At 41.7% G+C, this 27481-nt stretch overlaps 1 protein-coding gene across 1 annotated transcript; it reads left to right on the plus strand.

The window, feature by feature from the left end:
* gas2l1 (growth arrest-specific 2 like 1) lies at positions 1 to 26729 on the plus strand. Its single transcript, XM_061729160.1, has 5 exons — positions 1 to 1129; positions 9844 to 9951; positions 18057 to 18153; positions 19602 to 19926; positions 21870 to 26729. The coding sequence occupies exons 1-5, from the start codon at positions 413 to 415 to the stop codon at positions 23881 to 23883; spliced, it is 3261 nt and encodes a 1086-aa protein (XP_061585144.1). The 5' UTR covers positions 1 to 412; the 3' UTR covers positions 23884 to 26729.
* Positions 26730 to 27481: the final 752 nt, after the last annotated feature.

Here is a 27481-nt window from a genome sequence, read left to right on the forward strand (position 1 = left end):
AGCCGCGCAGTGGTCGTGATTTCATCCGTGGAGACAGACATGGTGACACGTGGAGATTTGTGTCGGAGAGGATCCACCACCAGCCACCCCGTGGGTTGAAGCGTCTGCGCCCCGGGACGGATGGGTCCTCTCTCCCGGCCCGGGACCCGGCGATGCGCCCGCTAGAGGAAGCGGGGTTTGCGCAGACATCCGGGGGAAAAAAAAACGCATCCATGCGCCACGGCCGCTCCGCATCCCGATAATATGCCCCTGACAACAAAAAGCTCCCGCAGGAAAATACCCACGCACATCGGCATGGGTGCGTCGTCACAGTTATTGTTACACTTTTTGCGGATGGGACTTTGGAGCGCACTTTTGCAAAGAAACAGTGAGGGATTATCAAGTAGACTTTATTGATACATAATCAGACAATATGGCTGATCAGAGCAACATTCAGTCCGCCGCCTCCAAGAGTATCCGGCCCTTTAAATCCAGCGAGGAGTACCTGTACGCCATGAAGGAGGATCTGGCTGAATGGCTGAACACCTTGTACGAGCTGGACATCAGCGCGGACACCTTCATGGACGGGCTGGAGACGGGCTGCGCGCTGTGCAGGCACGCCAACAACGTGAACCGAGCCGCGCACGACTTCCAGCTCACGCACCCGGACGCAGCGCGGTCCATGAAGGTGCCGTCCAAGGATGTGGGCTTCCAGTCGCGCAGCGTCGCCTCCGGCTCCTTCGTGGCCAGAGACAACGTCTCCAACTTCATCGCGTGGTGCCGGCAGGAGCTGTGGATCAAGGACGTGCTCATGTTCGAGACCAACGACCTGGTGGAGAAGTGCAACGAGAAGAATTTCATCCTGTGTCTGCTCGAGGTGGCCCGGCGGGGGTCCAAGTTTGGCATGCTGGCCCCCATGCTGATCCAGCTGGAGGAGGAGATAGAAGAGGAGATCCGGGATCAGGAGAGCCAGCGGGAGGATGATGGAGCAGGAGGGGATCCGGCCGAGCAGAGCTCACCCTTGAGCAGCAGGCGGTACGGTCGCAAGGAGAGCTGTCACAGTGTGAAGGACGAGGAGGAACCTGAACCAGAGCCGTTCATCTGGCCGCAGAAGAGAGTTTTATGTGACATGCGAAATTTGGACGAGCTGGTAAGTTGCAGGGGGATAACATCCAAAACCAGGGGCGTCAATTAGGTATGGCAAGGTATGGCAGCCGCCACACCTTTGCTTCAAGGGTTAAATGTAAATGTTTGTTTTTTAAATACGTTTATGGAATAACTACAAATGCAAATCAGAACAACATGATCGATTTCACTAGTTATTATACACTGCAAAAACTCAAAATCTCATTACATTTAAGACAAGACTCAAAAACAACCATTTCCACCTGTTTCAAGTAGATTTTCACTTGAAATAAGTAGAAAAATCTGCCAATGGAACAAGATTTTTTTGCTTGTAATGAGAAGATAAATCTTGTTCCACTGGCAGATTTTTCTACTTATTTCAAGTGAAAATTTACTTGAAACAGGTGAAAATGGTCAAATAACAAGTTATTTTTCTGGTAATGACTCTTGTTTTAAGTGTAATGAGATTTTTTTGACTAAAAATTAGACATTTTTACTAGAAATGAGACAAATATTCCTGGTAAGATTTTGAGTTTTTGCAGTGAGCGAGACTGCATTTGAAAAAGTTCCAATTTTCTTGACCACACAGATAAGCTCCATAGACTTCTGTGATGAGTATTTGCTGGACGTGTTGATTGATACTCTAGTTCAGTTCTGTGACTCGTAACCTTGCCATACCTTAGCTTCGACTGAATTGACGCCACTGATCAAAACCTAACTTTGTACCATTGTGCATTGTTTCCGCAGAAAACAAACTTATGACATCATTTCGTTTTGCTTAATGAAACTCCTCCCGATTCTGATGTGATGATCTCATTGCTGACATGTTTAAACACACACATTTGATGGAAAGGTGTTCTCCAGGGATAAGGAAAATAGTTTCCCACAGGCTATCTTCCTCTGGCCCTGGCCAAATGTAAATCTCATCCCCTGTGTTATGTCTTGGGGTGTAGAAGGTCAACTTTCTCTCACAGTAAAACAGAAATGTGTTAAAAGTCAATCCCTCTATCTGAAAACATCACACCGGTGTTATTAAGAAGTTTGGCGCCCTGTAGATTGACCATGGCGTGGCTGTGGGCCTGCATCGGTTCACAAATTTGTTTTTGACCATGCTGTCAAATTCCTGGCGGGTTCACCTGTAGGCTTAGAGTGTGAGTGTCACACCCAAGAAGCAACAGGGATCTTCAGCCTCTTTGTTCGCCAAGGAAGATCAACAGACTATCGTGCAGGTGAACAGATTCTCTGTTTAAAGAAAACAACAAAAAAAACGTTAATCAGTTTGTTGTGTTGAACTGGTTGACCTTTGCCAGTGCCTGTCGGACATGAGCACGTCAGAGCCAGAGCTATTGAGCAGACAGATAAGCCAAGCAGAACAAATGCTTGATGATGTTGTCTGAGAGGGGGTGAAGTTGATATTTTCATGTTGATGAGGGGAACAATGTTAGTCTTTGACATTGATGATCTGGGGAACATCAGGGAGGAGGGAGGGGGCAGGCAGTCGCCAGCCACACTCATGCTTGTCGGGCAGCAGAGCAAGAGCGGTTCTTGTGTGACCTCCAGAGACGGGAATAGGAGGAGCAGAGCGTGTGGACGAGGATGTGTGCTGCTCTTTCCCAGACTGCCCGAGTCCACTCACTCTCACTCATATGACTCGAGTGCTGAAGGATTATACAAGCCAAGTTCATTTCAGGACAGAACAATTGCTAGAGAGTTGATGCATTTGTCTGTCTTTCCTTTTGTGCCACTGATTTATCCTGCAGCAAAGAGACGCATTCATTACACACGCTGGGTGTTAACTGTCAAACAGAGAAAGCCACAGATTGGACTGAAGCGACCTTCTCAGCCATCATGTGTTGAGAAAAAATAATTCTCCATCCTCTGTATGAGGCAATTCAAACAAACCTCATCTCTAATTTAAAAGTGGCACCAATAAATAGTTTGCTAGTATGAATGGTAATTTAAAGGGTTTGTTGGGTTGTGCAAATACATCCTTTCTTATGTCTTCACCTCTTTGTGATCAATTTTTCTAATGTTTTCATAAAATGCAAAGATGTTAATTCCTACTGTTGAACAATATAACAAGGTTTCCTTGAAAACAGTCAAAGTAAACTCTTAATTATCCTTTAAATATCTGCTGTTCAAGCCAGTTACAAGTTTACAAGAATACTTCTATAATTTATGTGTGATGTAATGGCCTCATTAGATCAGACATATGCAAACTCAATTACTTAAATTTGTAGCACTTTAAAAACAGATAAACACAATTAACTGCCCTTAAAAATCGCTTCAAAATTAATTAAAAGCTTTCTACTGCACAGATGTGCACGTTAGATGTTTTTGCAAACTAAAACTGAGCTTTGATGTCATATTTTGGTGGGAGGGTACCCACTGGCTTGTTTGTTTACAGGCCCGTTAAGTGGCACCAAATGGATCCCCATGAATCTAATTAGATCTAAATGAGAAATATGAGATTTACAGTGCATACACAAGCAGTATAATGTGCTTATATCTAAAGGTAAAGAAGCTCGCAATGAGAATAGTATTATGTATTAAGAGCCATTTTAAATAATCTGTATTGCTGTACTCTGGTAGTCAGGGCGATCAGACTAATCCTGTTGTTTAAGACAATACAAGTGTGGCGGTAATAGGATTATTCTGCAGAGGGATCATGTAAAGGCATACAGCGATCGCTCAAAGGCAGCTCCCCCTCTGGATGTCAGATGGTTCAGTAATCACAAATAACTGTGTCCCCAAATAACACTAGTTCTGATTTGTGCCTTTACACTTCTGTAACAGTGAGGTGACTCAATGAACATAGGATGTGTCAGATTCTGGATACAATAGATATACGTTGTTGACTTTCCCGGTTACGCATTCTCATATGAACGCGTCTCTTCCTCTGCTCTCCCCCTGCTTACTCATCCTACAGTGGGACACTGTTCCACTCTAAAGTTGAGGAAGTGGATAAAGGTGTCATGTCTTTTGTCTTGACATGTGAGACTAAGTACTCCCACTTGCTCCAGATAAGTAATAATTTTATTTTATGCATTCAGGGATTTCCTTTAATATCACCAGAAATGAGGGATTATGGTTATGATTTTATTTGATCAAATCTATATCTGTACAGTTATTATGGTCCACTAAGCCTCAGAATGTTCCTTCCATACATTGTGTATTTTCTAGGCCTAGTCTGTATAAATACATACTGTAGCTATACAAATGAATATACATTTGACAACTGAAAGCACATCAATGACAACTCGATGTGCTTTCTATTCTAATTGTTTGCATCCTTACTGCATGGGTAAGCAGCTGCACAGCATACAGTTCAGAGCTACGAGCAGACCATAGGGGCTCCATCCTCAGAGTTGGATGCCTTCAGTCAGGGTCGCTCCTTTTTCCTGCTCACTCATATAAATGTCTCCTCTCACCCCCAGGCCTCACATTCAGTCCTTGTTTGGTTCATAAGTGTGAGCCATCGCTCCCATCCCCCCATCCCTCTCTCCTCTGGAGATGATGGAGCAAAGTGTGGAACCGTATGTGTTGTTGGTATCATGGAAGAGAGGAAATGAATAGGCCGGCGCCGAGGTCGGCTGCCCAGTAATCAAAGGCGGACATGTCTGTGTTCAGATGGAAACACCTCCAGTGCACCAGAGTGAAATAGATGGAGACTGTGTGCATTGTGCTCGCACATAAACTTCCATCAACCATATGGTCCAATTCATGCATCCAAGGGAAAAAAACAGCAGACAGTGTGCCTTGAGTGACTTCACTGTACACTCGGTTAAACCTGACTGGACTGGATGTTACTGTGGGACGGAGCTCTACACTAGACAGGGTGAAAGGGAAAAGTAGGTCATCCTGCTTTGCATCGGGTCACACTCAAAAGCTTTGCTGCGAAAGCACGGTAGCTTCAGTGTTACATGCGCTAATGTTTTGAGCAATTTAGTGTTTTGGAAGTTATTTTGCATTTCAAGTGTCTGAATGCACGAGGTTGTATGTGGAAACAGCTGACAGCAAACTTTGCATAGTGCACGCTTTGTGCCTTTATTGAACCATGCAAACAGTGAGGTGATGCTATCACCTCACTGTTTTGGATAATTATTGTTTAATTGGGTGTCTATCTGAACAGGTTTCTTTCAGTGCTTCTGAATAGTCATTCAATGAGCTTTTTTGCATCCTCTTCAAGCTGGTCTCAGATGGAGCCTGGACATAAAGTTCTCAGACATTTCTCGAAACAAGCAGAGTGTTGAGTGCTGCTGAGTCTCGTCAAAACAAATAGAGTAGACGCTCTGCTAATATTTAACTTCCTGCAGTGGGTATGTTGTCACTGAAGTAGCTGAATAATGGACTTATTCCCCATATAACACTTGATGTCCATTAGATTCTGATATCTCACCTGCTACTCACCGGCTGTTTGTCAAGTTGCCAGAAGACAGGAATCGATTTCAATGAGATGATTGCATCTCTCCTGGAGCAAATATAATTACATTTTACAGTCTTGTCAAGTAAACAGCACATTATAAAACCACATAAAAGCATGTGACTCTTCAGATAACAGTAACAGGAATATTTTGACCTTTTGGAAACACTTATTTCCTTGTACTCAATAAGAAAACATACTCTTGATCTGCAGAATCTTGTGCCCACTTATCAACGTATTATAACTCGTTTTTAGAATAAATACATACAACATGCTATGACTTAAACTTTGAGGATGTATGTCTCAGTCCTGACATTTTAACTCGCTGCCAAGAAGAGTATCGCTATATCTCCCCAAACAGGGCTTTAAATGGGACATATCAAATAATAATTGAATGCATTATTATGGTTGTCTGAAATTACTTCAGACTCATAAACACAGATTTAACATAACATCCATTCAGAGTTGCAGCATGCTATGACATCACATACCCAGATCAGATGAGAATTAGTTAACCTTCCCATTTTAATCACCACCAAATTCCACATAATGTTGCCTTGGTTAGTCTTGGAAGTGGCTCCCACAAAGCAGCCCATGGCAGAGTGGTGTGGAGTGGCTTCCTCCAGCACACTAAAACCCACTGTCACCAACAGAACTGCAGAAAAGGAAAACCTTTCTACTGGATCTTTATGGTGTTTTGACCAAAGCAGGTCAAAGACAATTATTAATGACTTTGAAATTGTCTCAACTGTATTAATGTCACAGAATAAAACCTGTGTACCTACAGGACAGCGATGTGTTCGTGCCACTTCATTTAGTACGTCAATTCTTCCTTGTATGTAGCTTTTAGTCACGGTGGCTCCAAATGTCTGGAAAAACCATTAAGGAAATTAATAAAGCAGAGACTAAATGAATAAATGAGCATGTAATTAAGAGTAAACTGATTAACAGGCTGATTTTAATGCAAATTAAAAAAACAGCATTTGTGATTGTAACATCAGTGAATCATTTCATTGTTCACCAGGACAGGTGTTATTCCAGGTGACAGGTCTGGATATAATGTTTTTTTAGGGTTTTTAGATTAACAATATTTCAATAGATTTTCTCCTACCCTCAATACATAATAATAGCAACATCTATCAATATCCTCATGGAGTAGTGGTAAACTGTAGCCTCCAGCCTGATTTAAAATGTGTACAATGCTTTCTCTTCCCCATATGAAGACGTTAACTGACATACCTGACTCTGAGGCATCTCTGTTTTTCCATCTCTTCTCCACTGGTTAGCCCTGTTTATGCCACAACACACCACTGTGTCTTTTCCACTCATCCCCTCCGGGCTACAGCTCCAGCATAATTAGAAAATTCTATTATCACTCATGGGGTTATTTTTCACCTGCTTACACAACTCCTTTGGCTGAAGAGGCCATTTTTGCATTAGTTGCTCCAGACGAATTGTTTACACCGGCTCAGGGGTACTGGCGTTGCGTTTTTTGCCGTTTTCCAACAAGAACTCACATGCTCTAGGAATCCTTGTTTGCAAAAACCCTTCAAATTCCAAAAATATTTGTCCTATCAAGGAGGCACCCTCATTGATCTACTTATTTCTCCATCCTTATCTGATGGGGAGGCTGTTTTCCCTTGGTTTCCAGGCTTTAGGGCATGCAGATAAACCTACAGGGGAGTCTTGTTCTGTCATTACAAAACAAGATCCTCAAATTAACTTGATACACTATCATATAAAATGTTGAATCAACTCTCAGTTCTTTAATTGTTGAACTGAAGGAAGGCACAAACTCTCCGTATACGCAGGATGTATTAGTAATACGTATCCTCTAAATCATGCTCATAAAAGGAGCCAGTTACTGCAGGCCAGCACACTTCTGTTTGATGAAAGCACTCGAGCAAACTGTGTGGGCCTGAGTGTCCGGCCGGCCTGTTGACTCGTGACGAGAGCAGACAAATATCCATATGGACGTGAGGCTTCTCAGAGTTTTCGTTTCTTCACTCTCATAACCTGAGCCATGAAACCAGAACACAAAAAACAAGAGTGGAACTCTGTTTTGTGTACATGCAGTAACAGTAACCAAAAGATTATCGTCATGGTATAGCAGATGTCCTTTGTAGGACATTGTCTGTTAACGTTATACCTTTCTGTTTTTATGATATTCCTGTTAAAAGTTATAATTCCTACTGTGAAATGGTAGTCAGGGCTTGAAATCAATAGAATATGGAAAGTAAAATCTGAGCATCTTTATCTCTTCCCCTCCCATTTCCTGTGTTCATCCCCAGGGTTCGCTCAGCCTTCAGGCGCTGCCTATCTCTTCCATGAAAGGGCTCTCAGATGTTTGCAGGTCAGGAAGGGACAGAATGAAGAAATTGTTGACTAAGAAGATATGACGAGATCTGGGCAGGGTGGCGCTCAAATGACTATTCTTTACACCGAGACTACACATACTTAGCCTGAAGGGAATTTCTTTTTCTGTTCTGGCCGAGAACCATTTCTGCAGTCCTTTCTCAAGATAGCAGAAAATAGTAGACTCTCAATATAGAAGCTTGATGTAGGTACTGTTTTTGTCTCTTTTCCTTCTCAGGCATCTGCTGCTCTTGTAGCTCTCAGCTGCATCCATAATTCATCCCTTAGATTTTTGCAGTGTCGCTGCTCTACTTCCGCATGTTTTCTGCATGACCCTTTGTCACTCCTCCCCTTCTGTCTCAGTTTCTAGTGTGTGTATGTGTTTGATTTAACTGAAGCTGCCATTGTTGACTCAGTACAGACATGGGAAATGCACACATTTCATGCTAAAGGTTTCTTAGTAGATTATTCTGTCAGAGCTGTTATTGACAAGGCCCCTATTGAAACACTTCATTGTTAATGTCTGTATCTCACTGAGTGTCTCATGAGGTACCGTGTGGGTCCCACACCTTCCGTTTAGAGGAACACTCATGATCTTAGCTGCTTTGCTCTGGGGGTGTAAGGCTTTCCTGTAGCAAGAATGGAAAAGGCAACTGTACAGTCAAATAGGGAAGAGTATGGCTACGCGTTTGTCTGTTGCCATAGTAATCTTTCCATAAACTCACCAGCTGGGGTTTTTCCGAACAGGGCCGGACAACCTACTGACCAAATGAAAGACAGGGTAGCAGAGCAGACAAAAAGGGAGGGAGCAAGCAAAACAAAGGATTATGTAAATATATTGTAAGTTATGGGATAAAAATAAATGCTGACGTAAAGCCAAGCAGATGAGAGAGAAAAGGAGGGAGCAGAGGCTTTCCAGAGGCAGGTGAAACAGAGAACAGAGGTGCAGGTGGCACGCAGAGGCTAAGCTCTGCCTACCTCTTTAATTAGCATGGGATGGAAGAAGGGTGCTATTTCTAGAAAATAACAAGGGACCTCCTCGATCCTCTGAATAAGGGACGTGTTGTAGGCTGAGCATATTCATGCCAAAAGCAAATACAATCCACGAGCCTCATGTACAGCATGAAAGGTGCTGTTAACAGTTAAAGGCTTAAAATTCACAAAATGATGCCATATGATTGTTTTCACATCAATGAACACACCCTGGTTGCCCTTGCATATCCAGTTATAGAGGCATTCACACATCTTCTGCTCCTGTGCCTCCTTCCACTTGGTTACTCCGCTTTCTCTCCCTCATGGTCAACAAGTGTGCACACGCCTTTGTCTAAGAGAGACACCAAGACAAACATGAAGCAGAGGCTTATATCACTCCACCCTGCAGTTGCAGACTGACTCCTGGTTGCCAAATAAGCACCCCCCTCAACCACAGCAAGGGCGCCGGCTCTGGCTCTCTCAATTCAAAACCCAGCTGGCTGCACAGGCCTGCTGACATCATCATCTGGTTTCTGAACTCTTTAACCCATTCAGTTCAAGATGTTACACGTAGAAACTGCCGCGTGAAGGCCCGCAGAGCTGGAAACGTGTGAAATACAGTACATACTGAGGGGAACAAAATAACCTCAGGGCCCTGATAGGATGAGATGAGGGAGATTTTGAATGTGTTATGATAGCAGGACGGGTTCTTTATCACTCAGTTGGTGCTAAAAAAACTTGGCAGGAAGATAACACGCATGCAACGGCTTCCTCCTCTCTGCCAGCCAAGGCTGTTCATTTCTCACGCTGTAAAACAGAGTCATTGTTTTGTTGACGTGGTTTAGCAGCGCTTTAGTCACAGCTAGAGATTTGTGCGAATAAAAATGATCCCCTCTCAGAACAGGAAGGGATCGCTGTGAGGTTCCCTTCATGTGTGCATCTAGTGTGAACTGCACTTTTGAGAATAATTCTTTTTCTCTTCTTCCCAGGTGCGTGAGATTCTGGGCCAGTGCTCCTGTCCAGCTCAGTTTCCTATGATCAAGGTGTCGGAGGGGAAGTACAAAGTAGGAGACTCCAGTGCGCTGATTTTCATCAGGGTAGGTCTTCTTCACCATAAACCCTGACATCAGACCTAAAGTGTTGTCTTTAAGGTTATATTTGTATGCATGCTTAATTTTTTTTAAACTTTCACTTACCTAATTTCCAGAAAAGTTGGGACATTTTTATAAGACAATAGTTGTTACTGTTTTTCACGACCAATGTGTTTGATTATCCTAATGTGTTTTTAAAATATGGGAAAGAGGCAAAAACAAAACGAGAAAAACCTGTAGAAACCTGTAGTACTCTGGAAGATGTTGCAGTCAGCTGATTAGTCAGTGACTGGTGACGGTGTCACGACCGGGTATAAAAGAGGAACCTATCGCAGGTTTAGTCTTGCCTCACCACTTTGTGATCAACTCCTAATAAAAAGGATGCAACTAAATTTGGTCGTATGGGATCTATAGTGTATAATACTGTGAAAAAAAGGTCAATGTCTGCAGTAAAGGCCAAGTCCAGAAACAATTGCTGGATGCATGTGATCTTCAAACCCTCAGGCACATGACATGAGAAAATCGTTATCTTGAAATGCTCACATAAGCTTGAACATATCCATAAAAATTATTGTCGCTCAGCCCTGTCTGCCACTTCATCTGGAAATGTAACCTGAAACTATGTTTTATTAGAAGGATTGCTTTACGTCAGTTCTGTGCAGAAACGCAGCTGAGCTCTCTGGGCATTAGCTCATCTCAGATGGACAGAAAGACACATAGTCCACTGTCTTTCTGTTTCCCACGGTCAGGTGTTTCACACATCTGGTTTCTTTCTGGAAAATCACAGAATCTGTGATGGTATGGAGAAATGCATGGTGAGTGAGAGGCCTGTATTGGAATTTTGGAAGAATATGTGCTAGCATAAAGTCACATCTTCCCTGAAGGTCACCGGCCATTTCAAAAGGACTTTGGAGAGTTGGTTGCTCTCCAACTGGAAGATCACTGGTTGATTCCTCCATCCCTGTCATATGCCAAAGTGTCCCTGAGCAGGAACCGGTCCCAAGCCCAGATAATAGGAAGGGATTTCTGAGGACGTCTTGCCAAATCAATATGTGGAACACAATTATAATCAAGCAGAAATATCATATTCAGCACAAACTGACTCAGAGTACTCCTCCAAAGCAACAAAAAAATGCTGTTCTCAGTTCCCAAACCATTCAAACATGTTATTAAAGATGTTACCCTGCTCCAAACAACACCCGATTCAAATGCACGGTTGACCATGAGCCTGTACACAACGTCTGGAAGAGTTTGTTCATGAGCAGGGAAACATCTAAGATGAGCAGGGCAGGGGCTCCGGAGGACCTGGATCAAGGAACACTGATATATGCTCTACGTGTCTGCTTCCAATAATGGCCTTGTTACATTTTGGCCCTCATTATTTTCAAAAACGGTCTGCCACCATCTCTGCTATTCTGCATTTCAAATAAAAATCCATATAAACATGCCCTTCTTGGACACAGCTGACTTTCAGGTGCAGAGATTAACTAACATTATTATTATTATTATTATTATTATTATTATTATTATTATTATTATTATTATTATTATTATTATTATTATTATTATTATTATTATTATTATTATTATTATTATTATTATTATTATTATTATTATTGTTATTATTATTAGGTGTGATACTATATAGTTTGTTAGGTTTTGAAGTAGCCAGTCGCTGCTATCAGCCAAGCCCACAGTAAGACCCACTTCTTCTAAGTGAGCAGCTGCCTCACAGTAAGCCATCATTTCCTTACTGGAAGTACTTTATCTAGGGGGAAATCTCCTGATGTGGCCTGATAAAGTAAACACAAGAATTCTCATTCACTCCCAACATGAAAGCAATTGACGACCTTGTGGATTACTTTTATATTTGATAGCAATTTACCTTTACTAACAGGTGAGACTTTGCTGCCTGTTTTTAGCACAGCTAAAAAGACTAACGTGATCTTTGTTTGCACTGGGTCTAAATATGCATTACTGGTACATAGTGTAAGTTAAGTGTAAGTGTACGGATTTCTCCCTTGCCGTTGCAGAGCCCACATGTACGCATACAAAGCTGGAGTTATCTTCTGCTTTTTCGCTGGGATATCAGAGGTTGTGCAGCTCTCTTAAACATCCTTCTTAAAACAAAACTATAAAAGGGTATTTAGGTACGGTAGAAAAATCAGTCCCTACAGTATGACAGACCTTCAGGATTTTTGGGATTTGCATTAATAGGTTAAGAGCTTGTTAGGTGGTGTTATGGCACCTTGTTGTCTTTTGGTTATCATGATGCTGAACCTCAGAAATTCCGTAAAAAATCCTAACACGTGGTCAAATCAAAGAAATTGTCTTAAATTATGCTGAATGCTTTCAGTTTCACATGTTCAGCTAATATATTTGGCCCATGGTGCGGAAGGCGTGCAGTAATTGAGTGGAACCATATGGCGCTAGCATATGGCATCATATGGAGGACCAGAGTTGTGTAGCAACAGATACACCCCTGATTGACTGAGTCACTGTAAACTTGACTCTATTCTTATTCATTTGACTTAAGTGCATTTTTATAAGCAAGCTTCTTGAGGTCCACTCCCAGGACATGACTTTTAACGTGTAGACACAAATGGAGCCGTAAGTCATTTCCTGAGGTTCCCTTATCTTGGCTGCGGCCTGTTCCTGCTCAGATGTTTGTCTCAGTCTCAGTTTAGGAGCTGATATTGTACCCACACCAGCCCTCAGAGGACAATGCAGGAAGGCCGGTTGCTACCAGAGTTCGATTTGGTCTCACTTACCTAAAGTGCACCTCAGCCAGATTAATGGACCCGTTGGATGGTTTTTTAAGATGGTAATATCAATATAAACATATATATTTATTTCTGGTGGCACCACTATGTCCAGTTCAAAAGATGTACTCTACTCTTCATTGTTTTTAAGCATATCTTTCCCTGTTGAATAGATAGATTGTTTAGTGTGTTAAAGATGGTGTGCTTTCCATAACGACATTTAACAGATATACCATCCATGACTGACCTAATTTATTAATAGGGTTTAGTGTGATTATTATTTCAGTGTTATCCAAAAAATACCCTGAAATAGGAGCATGTGGGTATAGGTGATGAATGGATGGATGTATAAACACTCATTGTTGAACTCCTCTGATACTGTAGTCTTAAATGTCGTACTGACTTTGGACATTTCACCATTTCTTACCTCTTGCCTGAATGAGAAACTTGTAATTGTTTGATCTGATTCACATCAAAGTGTTATGAGAACAATCATTTTCACTAAGGCTTCCAGTGTGCACACAGAAAGTGGAAATAGTCATTACTAAACTGAAGGAAAACCCTGATCCACGGTGCTGCCACGATGCTGAGGGTTGAACCTCTGACATCCTCAGCTTTAATCCAGAACCTAAACTGCAGCAAAACCAAAACCAGAAGTCAGTTATTGGCAGCATCAGGACACATGTGGTGTGTGCTCAAACCACCTAGTTTTAATGTTGACAATATTTAGCTTCTCTGTTGCTGCTCAAAGACCTGAAAAGGAATCAAAAGTGTTTCCCTCTGCACATTTTAATATTCTTTGATGCAGTAAAACCTAAATTCATCTCATCTTGCTTTAAGTTGTACTGATGTGTTAACTTACTTTAAACCAGCCATTCCATTTCAACACATGATTTGTTTGAGATGGACTGTATGTGCGTATATGTGTGTGTCTCATAGTCTTTGACTCGTCTTGGCTCTCTTCATGCTGTTTCCGCCCTCTCCTGATTCATCATTGGGGATGACGGTGACTATTCACATGCCAAGTAGCTACACGTTCACCCGACACACTTCCCTTGTTCTTGGATCGGAGGAAACTAGAAGAAGCTTTAACAGCCAACAAAACCTTATTCAGCTCCCAAAGCTGTCACAAAGATCTGGGGCTGAAGCTGGGGACGTTGTTATGGAAGCAAGCAAATGGTTGAACAGAGAGCAGGCGATGGGGTGGGGGGCGGGAGTGGGGTATTTTTGTCCAAGAGGGAGCTTGCTCCTCGGTGGGCGGAGATGTCTTCAGTCAGGGGGGAACAACAGCTGAAATGAACCATGAGCTTAATTTCTGAGCGCACCCAGCATGATTTAAGAAGAAATCAGTTCAACACGCCTCAGCAATGATAACAAGAAGTCTCTCTGTTCACTGTTGCCATAGAAACAGGGATTGGGTCTCTGCAGCGGTGAAACCCCTTCAGTGGTGGGGAAGGCTGTCAGCTGAGCCCACATAAAAAAGTGGAACATAGTTCCTAAACGTCATCTCAGCCTCGGGGACACACTTCAGTTGTACTGCAGCCTAATGTATAAAATATGAAAGTCATAATGAACTGTGATGCAGAATGATTGAATCCGTACATATTATGTCATTTTGATCACTTCATTAATTAAATGAATGCACGTTGTGATGCAAAAATATGATAAACATGTTTAATAGCTTCATATCATTATTTTATACCATTCTACATAAGTAAGTATCTTAATATCACAAAATAGGGATTATCCTTAGTACACAGTATATTGATACTTTGTTAAATAACCATCATTAATGAAACAAGTTGTCAATCAAAAAATGCTCATGGTGTAATCAACATTTGTTTCAATAATTCTCTGCATAGTCATGTATTTATCACACTACAATAATGATTGATCTGTATGTTTCATTTCATTTCATTTTATTGATTCATTCCAGACATGTCCAAACCCTTGTATAACAACGTTAACACAATTATGAATCTATGTGTCTATATACAAATAGATGTACATACACATATACACACATGCATACACACACATATTTGTAACATATAGAATCCCTTGTAAGTAAATGTATATATATAAATGAATGTATTTTAACTGAATGTACACAATAATAAATAAATCTATAAAGTAAATCTATACCCAAGGTGCACACACCTTTATACATGCACACTCATAGCAATACACATTACACATAAATCCTGTGTCTGAAAAGGGGTAGGAAGAAGTAACACTTATTTAATCCTGCCCTGTCCAATATTCAATAATTATACTTTATGTCCATCTGGTTTTCTGAGTGTTATGAATTAATTAAAAAACACACAAAACATCAAAAATTAAACAAACATATATGCCTATAAAATAATGCAGAAAGAAATCTAATATTATGTTAATGCTAAATTTTAACGTTGTAAATTGATATTAAGATAGAATTTCACATCCCACTGCACACTGACACACAATACACACTCACATGCACATGCGCAGTGCACCCTGAGAGCACCCAGACCCACACACCCCCACAAGCATCCAAACATGAGCGAGAGTAGTACCAGGAGGTCGCCAACCTGGTTGGCCGGCACAGGACACCACAAATCAAATCAAATCAAATCAATTCAAACTTTATTATAAAACATTTTAAACGTTAATATGAAACAATAAGTACATAATAAAATAATTGAAAAATAAATAGTTAAAATAATAAGAAATAACTAGAAAACAACAAACGAAACTACACTAATAAAATAAATAAAATTCAGTTATAAGCTAAACTAAAACGGAAGGTCTTTTTAAAAATGTCAACCGTCTCTGTTCTCTGGTAGGCTGTTCCACAGATGAGTGCCGTAGTAAAATGGAACGACGTCTCGCCAAATGTTTTTGTTCTAACTTTAGGAACAATTAAAAGGCCGGTACCAGAGGACCTCAGGGTCCGCGAGGGCTCATAATTTACAAGCAGATCAGATAAATAAGAAAGCCCAAGACCATTAAGAAACTTATAAACTATTAAAATAACTTTAAAATCAATCCTGAAACGCACAGGGAGCCAGTGCAGCGATTTTAAGACTGGTGTAATGTGGTCCTGCCCTCTGGTCCTCATCAGCACACATGCGGCTGAATTCTGTAGTAGTTTTAAATTTGAAATACTCTCTTTAGGAAGACCACAGAGCAGAGCATTACAGTAGTCTATTCTACCAGAAATAAAAGCATGCATCAACACCTCCGTGCTGGCAAGAGAGAGAAATGGGCGGACACTGGCGATGTTTTTAAGATGATAAAATCCTGTCTTTGTTACATTTCTAATATGTGAACACACCAACACAAGCACCCAGACCCCTGACCCACCCACCCACCTCTCCAGCCGCCGAGACCTCTCCACCCCCCAATGGAAGCACCCCTGCGACCCCTGGGGCGGGTTGGGGCCGCCCACCCAACCCTGCATCCCTGCACAGGCATACACCCGCCAGGCAGTGTAGACATCCCGGCAGCGAATCCGAGCGGGCATGGGAGACACTTGAGCCAAACCCCGAGAATCGCCACCAGGTTCTCGAAAACCCATTCCATGCAAACCCCCCAAAGTCCACAAGGACCCCCAGAATCCTGTCCCCGCCCCGCCACCAAGGGACACCAAATGTGGACCAATGAGCGAACCCAAACCCAAACAACCATGGAACCAAAAGCGAAGGAGATCCAACTACCTCCCAATCCAATGTTATCCACAAACACACACACACCCAAAAATATACAGTCATACTCATTTGTACAATCCTATTTACAGCGTTAGAGACACCCATTTACCCATTAGTGTGTTCCTGGAAACCTGCTTTATGAACCATTCTGATGGCTCTTTTCTGGAGTGAGCACAATGGTCTCAGTGAAGATTTGTAGGTGTTGCCCCAAAGTTCCACACAATAATTCAAATATGGTAAAATAATTGAGCAATATACAATATGTAAAGCTTTGTTATTCGATACATATTTAACTATACTGAGGACGACAAAACTTCTGGATTTGTGGTTGATGAAACCATTATCATAGCTGCTCCAATATCCTGAAAATAAAAATAATAAACACATAAAAAAAATAGTAAGTTGTGTTTTTATGTCCGTAGAAGTGCAAGGTTTGCAGTATGAAAAGTCTGTGTAGAAAGTTTCGGGCTGTTGTATTGTTGTGAAGCTTTATAGAAACCTCTTTTAGCAGAACATTGTAATGTCTTTGTTGTACTCTTCAAGCCTGACTGCGATGATGCTTATAGTATGATCATGCGTTATCAGCCTTGTGTAACCCGGCTTTTGGCTGCTGGATCACGATGATGCCACTGCATCACACAAACCATAAACCTGTTACTGGCATAAGGTCAACGCGGTGGAGACTAAGCAGTTAATGCCCCCAGGTCCGACAAAGATAAGCAGATCAGCTGTTTTGATGGATTTGATGCGGTAGGGCAACAAGGCGGATGAAAGTACTTCTGGATGGGGGTCTGCGTGGGGTCAGGCTGTGCTGCGCATGCGCTCATTGGCCCAGGTCAGGGACCTGGAGATGCTATGCAGTGCTTCGTGTGTACAAATTGGTGGAAATAAACTTTGTGCCAGCCCACACAGAGTTCACATTATGGCTTGCCTTGCGTGCCCACAGAGGCACGGGTACAACCTTTCAAACATGTGGCTGACAGACAGTGTTACACAACCCAGTGCAGGGGGATGAATCCACAGGGCTGTCACATCACGTACAGTGTGCTGCTTCAGTGAAAGCAGCCTCTGCCTGGAGGGGGCGAATCGCCTTTGTCTGATCTTGTGGATGTACTGTATTGGTTAAGAAGAGCACAAGAGTGTAGGTGTACAGACTAATTAGCCCTCTGTTGTGGCTATTCTGACACCAAACGTCTAAGTGAGGGTTAGAGGGGACACAGGAACTACCTGCTAAATGAAATCTCCTCCAAGGAGCCAGGCCAACAGCAGGGGTGACTTTTCCCCGTGTCTCCTCTCATGAAGCCTGCTGGGGAAGTAGAGAGAGGCGGCAGAAAATAAGGTCTTTTACAGCCCTTTGGCTCTTTTTTATGCTCCCATACTCTGTCTAATTGTAAGTTGGAACAGAAATGAACGACCCTCATAATGGAAGCAGCTGGGGGTGATGTGAAAGAAAGACGGGGGAGAGGGAGGGGTGCACCTAGACATTACGTAACACTGAGCAGCCCTTTGCTTTCAGCAAGCTTTCCTGTTTGTGAAATTTCCATATGTATTGAGACTGAGTTATGTGTTTCAAAAGGTTTAACCATTTAATTTGTGCATAAATGTGTACGCCTGTAGCATTGTCTGTCTGGTAAAGCTGTTTTCTCTATTCCTTCCTCAGGTCCTCCGTACTCATGTGATGGTGCGTGTTGGAGGGGGCTGGGACACATTAGAGCACTATTTGGATAAACACGACCCATGCCGTTGTGCTGCTTTCGGTGAGGTCACTTCTTGTTCTCCATCAGGCTTTACAGAACTATTTTATTGCTGCTTCAGAATGTTGCATCATTCACAGAACATTCAAGCGTGTAAGTAAATGATTCATGTCTGATGTAGAGTATATGCTCAGACTGGGAACAGCCACAGTGAAAGACAACTCTGTTGAATAACAGCAATCAAAGTATAATATCTTTGAATGAACCAAGAAATGTAGTTATGGAAAATAATTTAATATGTTTATTATGAAAATATCAGATCATTCTGATGCCCTTTCTCTCTCAGTACATCTACACAGCTACTCATGGCACCTTTGTTCCTCAGTCCTTGAATACAGGCTTGTTTGCTTAAAAACCTGTTAACAAAAATTCCATATTTAAAAAAGAGGGGGAAAATCAGAATGTAGTAATTTGTGAATAATTAAAGTACAATGCTTGCTTAAATGTAAGACAACCTGGACAAATGTTAAAACCAAAGACTGAAGTCCACTGTATTTGTTCATTTTGAGTTCAATCCCAATAACAAGTTCCAGAAAATGTTAAATGAGGCTGGAAAAGTGATATAATTCTGCAGAAAACACATGACAAAACATCTCAGAAGTAATTTAATAAGGTGTCATCAGACTCATGACATGACTCGAAATAAAACTAGGATTGCAGAAAGACACTCTTTCCAAAATAAAGATGAGGATGGGTTATACATGTTTATCATGAACTGTGGGGACAGGTAAAGTAATAAATCATTACTACAATAATACACAATCTTTAAAAGGTTCTGATGGAATCTCTGTTTGCACAGCATAGGACAGCTTTTTGCACTTTTTCCAACTTTCCAGAGACTTGTTGAATACATTTATTTTCTGCAATATTTATCAATTTCAACAAATTAAGATTGAATTCCTTTCTCTTTTTTTTTGTTTAACATTTTATGCAATTATTTGGACAAGAAAACAGCTGCTCTAAGTTTTTGGGCACAAAGAAATGTCAGAGCGGCTGTTCTCCTGTCATAATCATTCAGTGCTAAAACTGTGATCAGCAGCGTGGTGACCCAGCGCAGTGACACATGCGCATAGCTATGCTGGGTGAGACCATCCATCTTTGACCAAACTCCTGCTAAACCGCCAGGGCTTGACCCTCTGGACAGCTGACACGAGCTGAAATCAAGACTTGGTACATTTCTAACGAGAGGCCATGTTAAAGATCACACAGTATTGAGTGGCTGTAAAAATGGTGCATTTATGTACTTAAAAGTGTTGTTGTCAATTTACTCAGCTGATTTAGAAGTAAGGGTACAGTAAAAATATTCTATCTACTGATGCTTGATAGCATTAATGTCATCAGCTGCGGTGTTTTTCTTAACCACTAAATGTCTTTAATCATTAGTGATTCTGCAGGCTGTCGGCCGTTGTTGGTTAAATCAGACTTAACCACTTGTCAATCTGTCTCCACAGCTCACCGCTACCACCAGGCCAAAGCTAGTGGTCAAGGTCAGGGAGGACAGAGCAAGTCCTCCAGCGCCCACTCCTCTCGCTCCACCAGTCCAGGCCCACACTGGCGTAACGAGGGCATTGCACCCTATAAAACTCCTGACAGACGCTCCTTGGAACCACTTGCTGTTCCAAATGCCTCCTCCTCTTCCTCCTCCTCCTCCACCACACGAGCAGGTCGATGTCAAAACTCTTCTGTCGCAACAGAGCTGGACTGTAGCGCAGCACGTCCTCTGCTGCCAAGGCCTCCACGGGACCGCTCAGAACCCCGCCACTTTAATCCTCTCAGGTGCGTGTTTATGTCTATACAAGTGCACATATAAGGACATCTCTAACAAGTGGTCCGGCAGAACATACTTACTTTTTGTCGCTCATTGCATATCAGCCACAGATGGATGGGCAGACAACAGACACCGACACACACAGTGGGACATATACATAACACATCAACACTCTAGGAAGCCACAGATTAGACCAGAGGAGATTTATCTAATCTCAGGTGACATTGACTTGATAAATCCATCTCACACTGCCACCCTACAGCACCTCCTAGTGGGTGGAAAGAGAAATAACATAATAAAATAAAATATTTAACTCCTTATCTACTTATTTTTCTATATTCTACTTAAAGTCAGTGAATTAATGCATACAGTATCTAATATTGTCTGGTTTCTAATAGAACTGTTAGAAGATGGACTGAGCTAATATGAACCCAGTGACAAATAAAACCTCATCAGTCTTTTCTGATGTTTAGCTGAAGGGACTTATCAGAGTTGGGCTGATTATTGTTCATAACTCTGTATTTATACTTCCATACAGTATGAATACAAAGCCAAAGGTTGAATTTGTCACATGGTGCTCTAATATGTCAGTGTTTGACAGTGCCATTGTTGACAGTTTAGGAGTGGAATAGGGGTTTACTTTGGCTACAAGCCACTATATGGCTCATTTCTCTTTTAAGCGATTGTTCAGATCAGACGTCAGAGGAACAGCCTATTTAGATTAACCCTGTCTAGGTGGGGCACGTCTTGTCATGTGCAACAGACTAGATGGAGATTAATCTCAAGACTATCCCTGAACAACAGTTCAAAGCTGGCAGAGGAAGTAGGTCAGCAGGTGGGCCCCATGCAGGCAAACAGTTTCTGACGATAGTTCCAGTGTGACGAAAACAAATATTAAAAGTGCAAATTGGGACTATGTCATACTGTCAAATTTAAAACAAATGAATGCAGTGTCTATGTGTATATAGATTTGTTCTTGTTATACGACCTATGACATGATAGAGGAGTGGTGCCTGAGAAAAGAATAGCTGTGTGTTGGGCTAGAAACTCCATGAGACGTCTAATCCTGACCCCACTTGTTGTTATCTTCACTGTAATCCTCCTGACTGTCACTGCTTTAGGTCCAAGACAGACACCAGAGTCTGGACAGAACCATTGTGCCAATTCTTGTTGTTATATGAAGAAGGCTGATTGTGGCCAGAACTTTTCAATCTGAATTTATACAACTTATTTTTTTGTTGTTATTAAACTTTTTATTAAAGAAATAAAGTCAGCCATACAGGATATACATAATCGCAGTATCAATATTTTCATAAAAAAGAAAAAGAAAAATTTAAATAAATAAATCAACCAATGAGTAAGTAAAACAAATCATCAACCAAAGTCCGATGTACAGTCAATCCAAGGTTAATATCAAGTAAGTAGAGAAATCAAGAATAAATCAAAAAGAAGATGTATCTGTAAAGGGACAGCAAAAAAGGGACCCTCACATCCGTCTCTCGAACATTCAGATGAGTCACCTTAAAATAGTGAATACTCCCCTCCAGAAAAAATAAATAAATAAAGTAAAGTAAAATAAATTTTTCTTTGTTTCTTTGGTACACCATCAGCACCAGTTATCGGTCAACAACAATAGCTACAGAGTCAATATATATATATATTTACCTCATGTAAACTGTTTGGCCTTCATATATATTTGTGAACAAAACCCTTGGTTGATAACTGTACTGACAATAATAAAACAAAATAAATTGTAAAACAGTAGAATATTGCATCCAAGTATGGCTCTTATTTAAAAAAAAAAAAGGAAAAGAAGGAAAGTTAAGAAAAATAGAAAACAAACATATGAACTGAACTGAGTGGAGTTAGGAACTGGGGTTTCACAACTTATTTTTAAGTGTCTTTTTATTACTATAAAGACTGAAATGACTGAATCCACTTTACATTACAGGAATAAGGAGACAATGATGCCTGTGACAAGACGTCTCTCTGGAGACAGTGACTCCTCTACAGCCTCCTCAAAGGGAGGGGGAGGGGGGAGGCCCTCTGTTGGCGGTGGTGCTCGGCGCTCTGGTGAAGAAGTGGTACTGATGGTCAACCGCAAGGAAGGGAAGCATATGATTGAGAGGACAGGAACTGGAAATCAGAACCCATCCCTCCGCCGGGTAATTCCACGTGCACGCAGCCAATCACGGGAACGTGCTTCACTTGCGCCAATACTCAAACCCAATCCACCGCCAGGGTCATCTGATGGAGCACGGACGTCTCGCACCGAGAGGGGACGCTCCCTTGGAAATGAGGGCCAAAGGAGGCACCATGTTCCACGTTCCCACAGCCAGAGTAAGATATCTAGTCGTACTTGGTCAAATGATGGCAGCCCCGGACCTGCTTCCTCATATAGAGATCCCCAACCTTCAGAGGAACTTCGGGCCAAACAAATGCTCCCAACCTCCTCCAGGGTGGGCGTTGGTTTTACGAAGAGGCAGTCATCCTCGTGCTCCAACTCTCCTATTAAAGGAGGCCAGAGCAACAACAACACCCCCTGCAAGAAACCCATAAACACTCCCAGACCTCCTGCTCCGCGCTCGCCATCTTTAAGCAAAGGCAGACTACTACCACCTGTCACCCAAGGAGGCCGCCGCTCATCATCTCCTCGCATCCCCTATCATCAGGGCACCCGTTCCCCTCGACCCTCTCAGACTCCCCGCTCTGCAGGGCGAGGCTGCCACAGGAACTGGTCCGGCATGGAGCATCAAGAGCTCCAAGAGGAGGGACCTGGCTTTAATTTCCAAATGCTGCCAACGTTAGATCCCCAGAAGGAGCAGGACTTGTATCGTAGCTTTGAGGCTGAGTTTCTGGCAAATACACAGCAGGCCAGTGGAGTTTCTGCTTGTAAGTCTCCAGGAGAAACAACCGTGCAGGTAGCAGGGATACATTCGGTACCTGCACTCAATGACCCTCATGTCACTGACTCTGCTTACTCTTCTTCAAACTCTTCCATCGCATCCCTGAATGTGGGTGCAAAGACTGGAGCCCTGCCTGAACTCAAGGAATCCAGGAGGACTAACCCAAATCACCTTCCATTGGAAGACCCTTTATATTTGCTTTACAGACACAATTTTGGGGGACCAAATGGTTTTGGTCAAGGAGAGCCTGAACATTGGGGGGAGCATAGAGGGGGTCTCAAGAAGCTCCCAGCCATCTCAAGCTCATTGGAGGAGAGGGAAACTTCATCTTCTATGCCTGGCCTTGCGAAGACAGAGCCACACAGGCTGATGAATCATATTCCCTCACAACCTTCTTTAAACTGTAGAATGAATGGGGAACATGGCGATTGTCCTCCTACAAAAGAACTCACAAGTCAAGAGGGTCAGCTTGGTTGGGGCTTGCAGACTGAAGGAGATATACCCTTAGATAATCACCAGCCAAACTTACCTTATGACCTAGAAAATTGTGACCAGAATGTTGACTTACATACCCCAGACGTTTGCCAATCACCCGTGCCCCTCCCGCCCTCTGAGGACTGCTCCTTCCAAGATTCTTCGAGTGAACACTCTTCCATGTGTTTGAGTGAATCCCGTTCTGGGTCTCCACCAGCATCATCACCAATAACCAATGGAGAAACTGGGCAGAAGAAGGCAAGCAAGCTAAATTCAATCTCTAAACACAAATCAGGAGCGAGGTTGAGGCCTCGCACCGACAACGGGCCACAAAACAGCCCTTCACGTATCCCCACCCCAGTCAGCTACAGAGATCTCCGTGCTCATGAAACTCTATCGCCCTGCCACACACCACCACTGTCCCCTAAGAGCTCCCATCGTGCTGGTCGTCCAGCCACATGCAAGAGCCTACACCAGGCCTACACGGACATGATCCATCCTCAGTCCTGCTCCCCAGCCATGGGCAACAAAGACTGCTCCTACCCTGCACACTCTGGCAGCCTGGACACTGAAGCTTGGATGTAGCAACACCGATGGACACAGGAGATTGTTGTCATGAACTTTGACTACTGTATAAAATGACTTTTTGCTAAGACTGTTTCCATTGCATGTCAAATACATTTTTTATTTAATTTTTTTTCTCCATTTTTCATTTAGAATAACCACAGGATGTTCACGTTGCTTTTTTGCACTCAAGCCAAATTATTTATTTACCAAAGGAATGGGCTTTATCTTGATTATGATTTTTATGTCTGCATGGGGATGCTTTTGCCAATCATATATTTTTGTTCTGTGTTGTTTTAACAAGACACGTCTGACATTTTCACAGTTAATACACAGAGACATAGAGAGCGCATATGTGGTGCCATGTGCCCCGCCAAGGGGCATGGTGAAGTGCCAGGTATTTGAAGCTTCAGCACTATAAACAGTGCAAACACTAAACCTTTTAGTCAGATGGATTAGCTCCCTCGTGTGGTTTATGATGCCCTCTCTGCTTGCCTTTATAGTCAAAATACTGGTATGACAACTGTTGGTCTATCTACATCCGTAGTCTTCATATGTGACTAAGTATATTCCTATTGACAGTATAATAATAGATAGCATAGACGTTCCTATGACTTTATGATCACTATACACACTACCAGTTTCTGTACAGTTCCATCCGTCTATTAACTTCTGCTTATCTGGGCGTAGCAGGGGCAGCAACCTAAGCAGAGGGCCGGACCTCACACTCCCTGGGCACATACTCCAGGAGAATATCGTGGCGTTCCCAGGCCAGCCACAAGATATCATCTCTCCTGCATGTCCTGGGTGTGACTCGAGGCCTCCTCTCAGTTGGACATGCCTGAAACACCTCCCTTGGGAGGCGTCCTAGGGCGTTCTCCACAGTTGTCTGATTGGTATTACTATGTAAGGCTTCACACACAGTTGATGTACATAGTCAAGATAAATTATATTTGCTTTTGAATGGTTAGTTCATCACATGTTTTCAAGGTTATGTTTAATGCAGTAAAATATTTTCATTTCTACTTATCAATGTAAAATACAAAGCGCATTGAAGGCTGTGCTATTTCGTGTCATTGTCACTGAAACTGAAGACTTGAGAGCTCTTCCTCTGACCAAAGTGTGCTCTGGAGTTCATTTCTTAATATAAATGAGCATTAAGGGTCACACGCTGAGGAAAAAGAATGTGTAAATACATGCTGATTTACTCACCTAAAAATGTGAGTCTTTTGTATATACAATACAAGGCATGGATTATACACTTTATTGTACATATTTGCTGTATTAAGGTCAGAGCTGCCTTAGCTATGCAATACTGGTGTTTGAAATGCCTTGACAATTCCCTTTGCCTTAAAAGTTTACTCACAGATTCGTTTTTGAAGGTTTCTTTTTTGCTTCAGTGTGGTAACACTACATTGCCATTAACTGTTTATGATTATTGGAACTTCAAGGGATCGAGTGTGAATGTGGAAAAGAGTGAAGAGCTTTGCCAATTTTAACCATAATTATAAATAAAGCATCCCTCTAGTAGTTGGTCTAAAGCTACAAGACAAAGACGACACAATCTTATAGCGGCATCTAGTGGCCAAAAGAGATGTATTTGATGTTAAAGGATGTTTTTTTTTTTACACTGTTCCCTTTTCTCCTTATGTTAAGACTGACATGCCCTGGTGTTGATTGGAGCCAATGGGGTTTAAATAAGCAGGAGGGAAAGAAAGAATGACTATAACTTGAGTGAGTAAGTGTGTCTGAAAGTGTATGAATAATAGATACCGTAACTGGATATTACTGATCTCTTGTGGAGCTTCTTGCTATCAGTATGAGAGCCCAAGCTCAAACTACACAGCTAACAGAGCTCTTTTTGGTATTTGACAGTTGTGGACTGTGATGCGTATGTTAGAAAGTTGAAAAGTTGGAATTGTGGTACACAGAAATTTCACTGAAATGTAATACACCTTGCTTAGAAAGATGGTAAACGTTCTTTTTTTTAATGTTGGAAAAATACAAACGTTTTTTGCAGGATATTAACAGTGAATGGGTGAAAGTGAAAGTATGCAGAATGTGTATATCTTTGTGTACATACAGTGTAACTATATGTACAGTGTTGGGGTAAAGAGTGGAGTGATGTGGGTCTAATTTATTTATTTATGGAATCAGCTCTCAGCGGGATCAGGTGACGAACATGTCCCCAGTATTATCAGTGAATAAGTGTTTAGGAAATCCAAAAATTGTGGGACATTGACAGCATTACAATTTCCTCTGCCATATACCGAATAATAGTGTAATGCTTTATAAACAGCATTAGTTAAAAGAAATCTGGAATGAGCCTTCAGACAAAGTAACAATATTTGGCCTTTCTAAAAATTTGAAATAATACACACAGTTTAAAATCATTTGTGACATACCAGTCTTGTTAGAGAATCATTACTTGAATATGGAGCTTTTTTTATTGGTTTCACTTGTATAAACGTATTATTACATGTGTTCTAATTATTTTACTTTTAAATTTGTCTTGGGTTATTTACATTTATTTCATTTTCTTTTGGAGATTAATACCATTTTATTGAATTTAATTTTGATTCACTGGTAGTTCAGATTTACCAGTTTCATGAACTGTGACTTCAAACAAAGAATATACAGTTGTAATCTGTAAAAAAGAGTGATGAAAAGAATGCTTGCTCTTTGTTGTGCACAACTCTCACTCCTCTCTATCCACAGTCATCTAAATCTGAATGTTTGTGATCTCATGTCATTTTCACAAGAACTTCAGTAAGATGTAAAAACTGCTTGACATTGTGGAATATGTGTGTATGAAATAGCAATACTGCAACATTTATTCCTTTTTAATAAAAAAATGCTTCGAAGTGGTTCTTGTACTAAATGTCTTTTCTGAACTTCACAAAGATATTTATTTTTTTGTTTTATTTGTTGATGTAATCTCAGTACCTTTTTTTGGTCCAGATTAAATAAAATAAAATAAAATTAATTTCGAGTTTGGACACAATGTCAACGAAGGTTTGAGCGAAATACCAAAAACATAAATCTTAGTAAAATTTTGATTCAAGTATTAGACTTTATTCGGTCAACTGACAGGTTTTTATATTAATGCCTAATCATATCTATAAAAACTGGATTACTTCGGTATGTTTTCTTTTAAAAAAGTTTATGACAGACTCCCTTTTTTTCATTATGTATCCATTCCATTCCACTCATAGTCTAGAAAAAAGGTTAAATCACTACCGTCATCAATTTTGCAGTTGATGGTGAACATGAATGAATGAAATTAAATGAATGAATGAAACAGCCGCTGCTGAACACCTTCTACTCTCTGCCATCATACAGTATGTTCTCTCTGCACTTCCATCACTGTCTGGTTCGGATCGGCCACCAAACTAGACAGGCACAAACTGCAACGGACAATCAGGTCTGCAGAGAGGATAGTTGGGACTAACCTCCCATCTATCCAGGACCTGTACCTGTCCAGGACCAGGAAACGGGCAGGTAGCATCTCTGCAGACCCCTCACATCCACAACACAGTCTGTTTGAACTCCTGCCCTCTGGACGGGGCTACAGAGAACTGTAAGCCAAAACCTCCAGACTCAAGGCTGATTTATGGTT

The sequence above is a fragment of the Cololabis saira genome, chromosome 9 (assembly GCF_033807715.1).
Source record: "Cololabis saira isolate AMF1-May2022 chromosome 9, fColSai1.1, whole genome shotgun sequence".
Classification (NCBI taxonomy): Eukaryota; Metazoa; Chordata; class Actinopteri; order Beloniformes; family Belonidae; genus Cololabis; species Cololabis saira.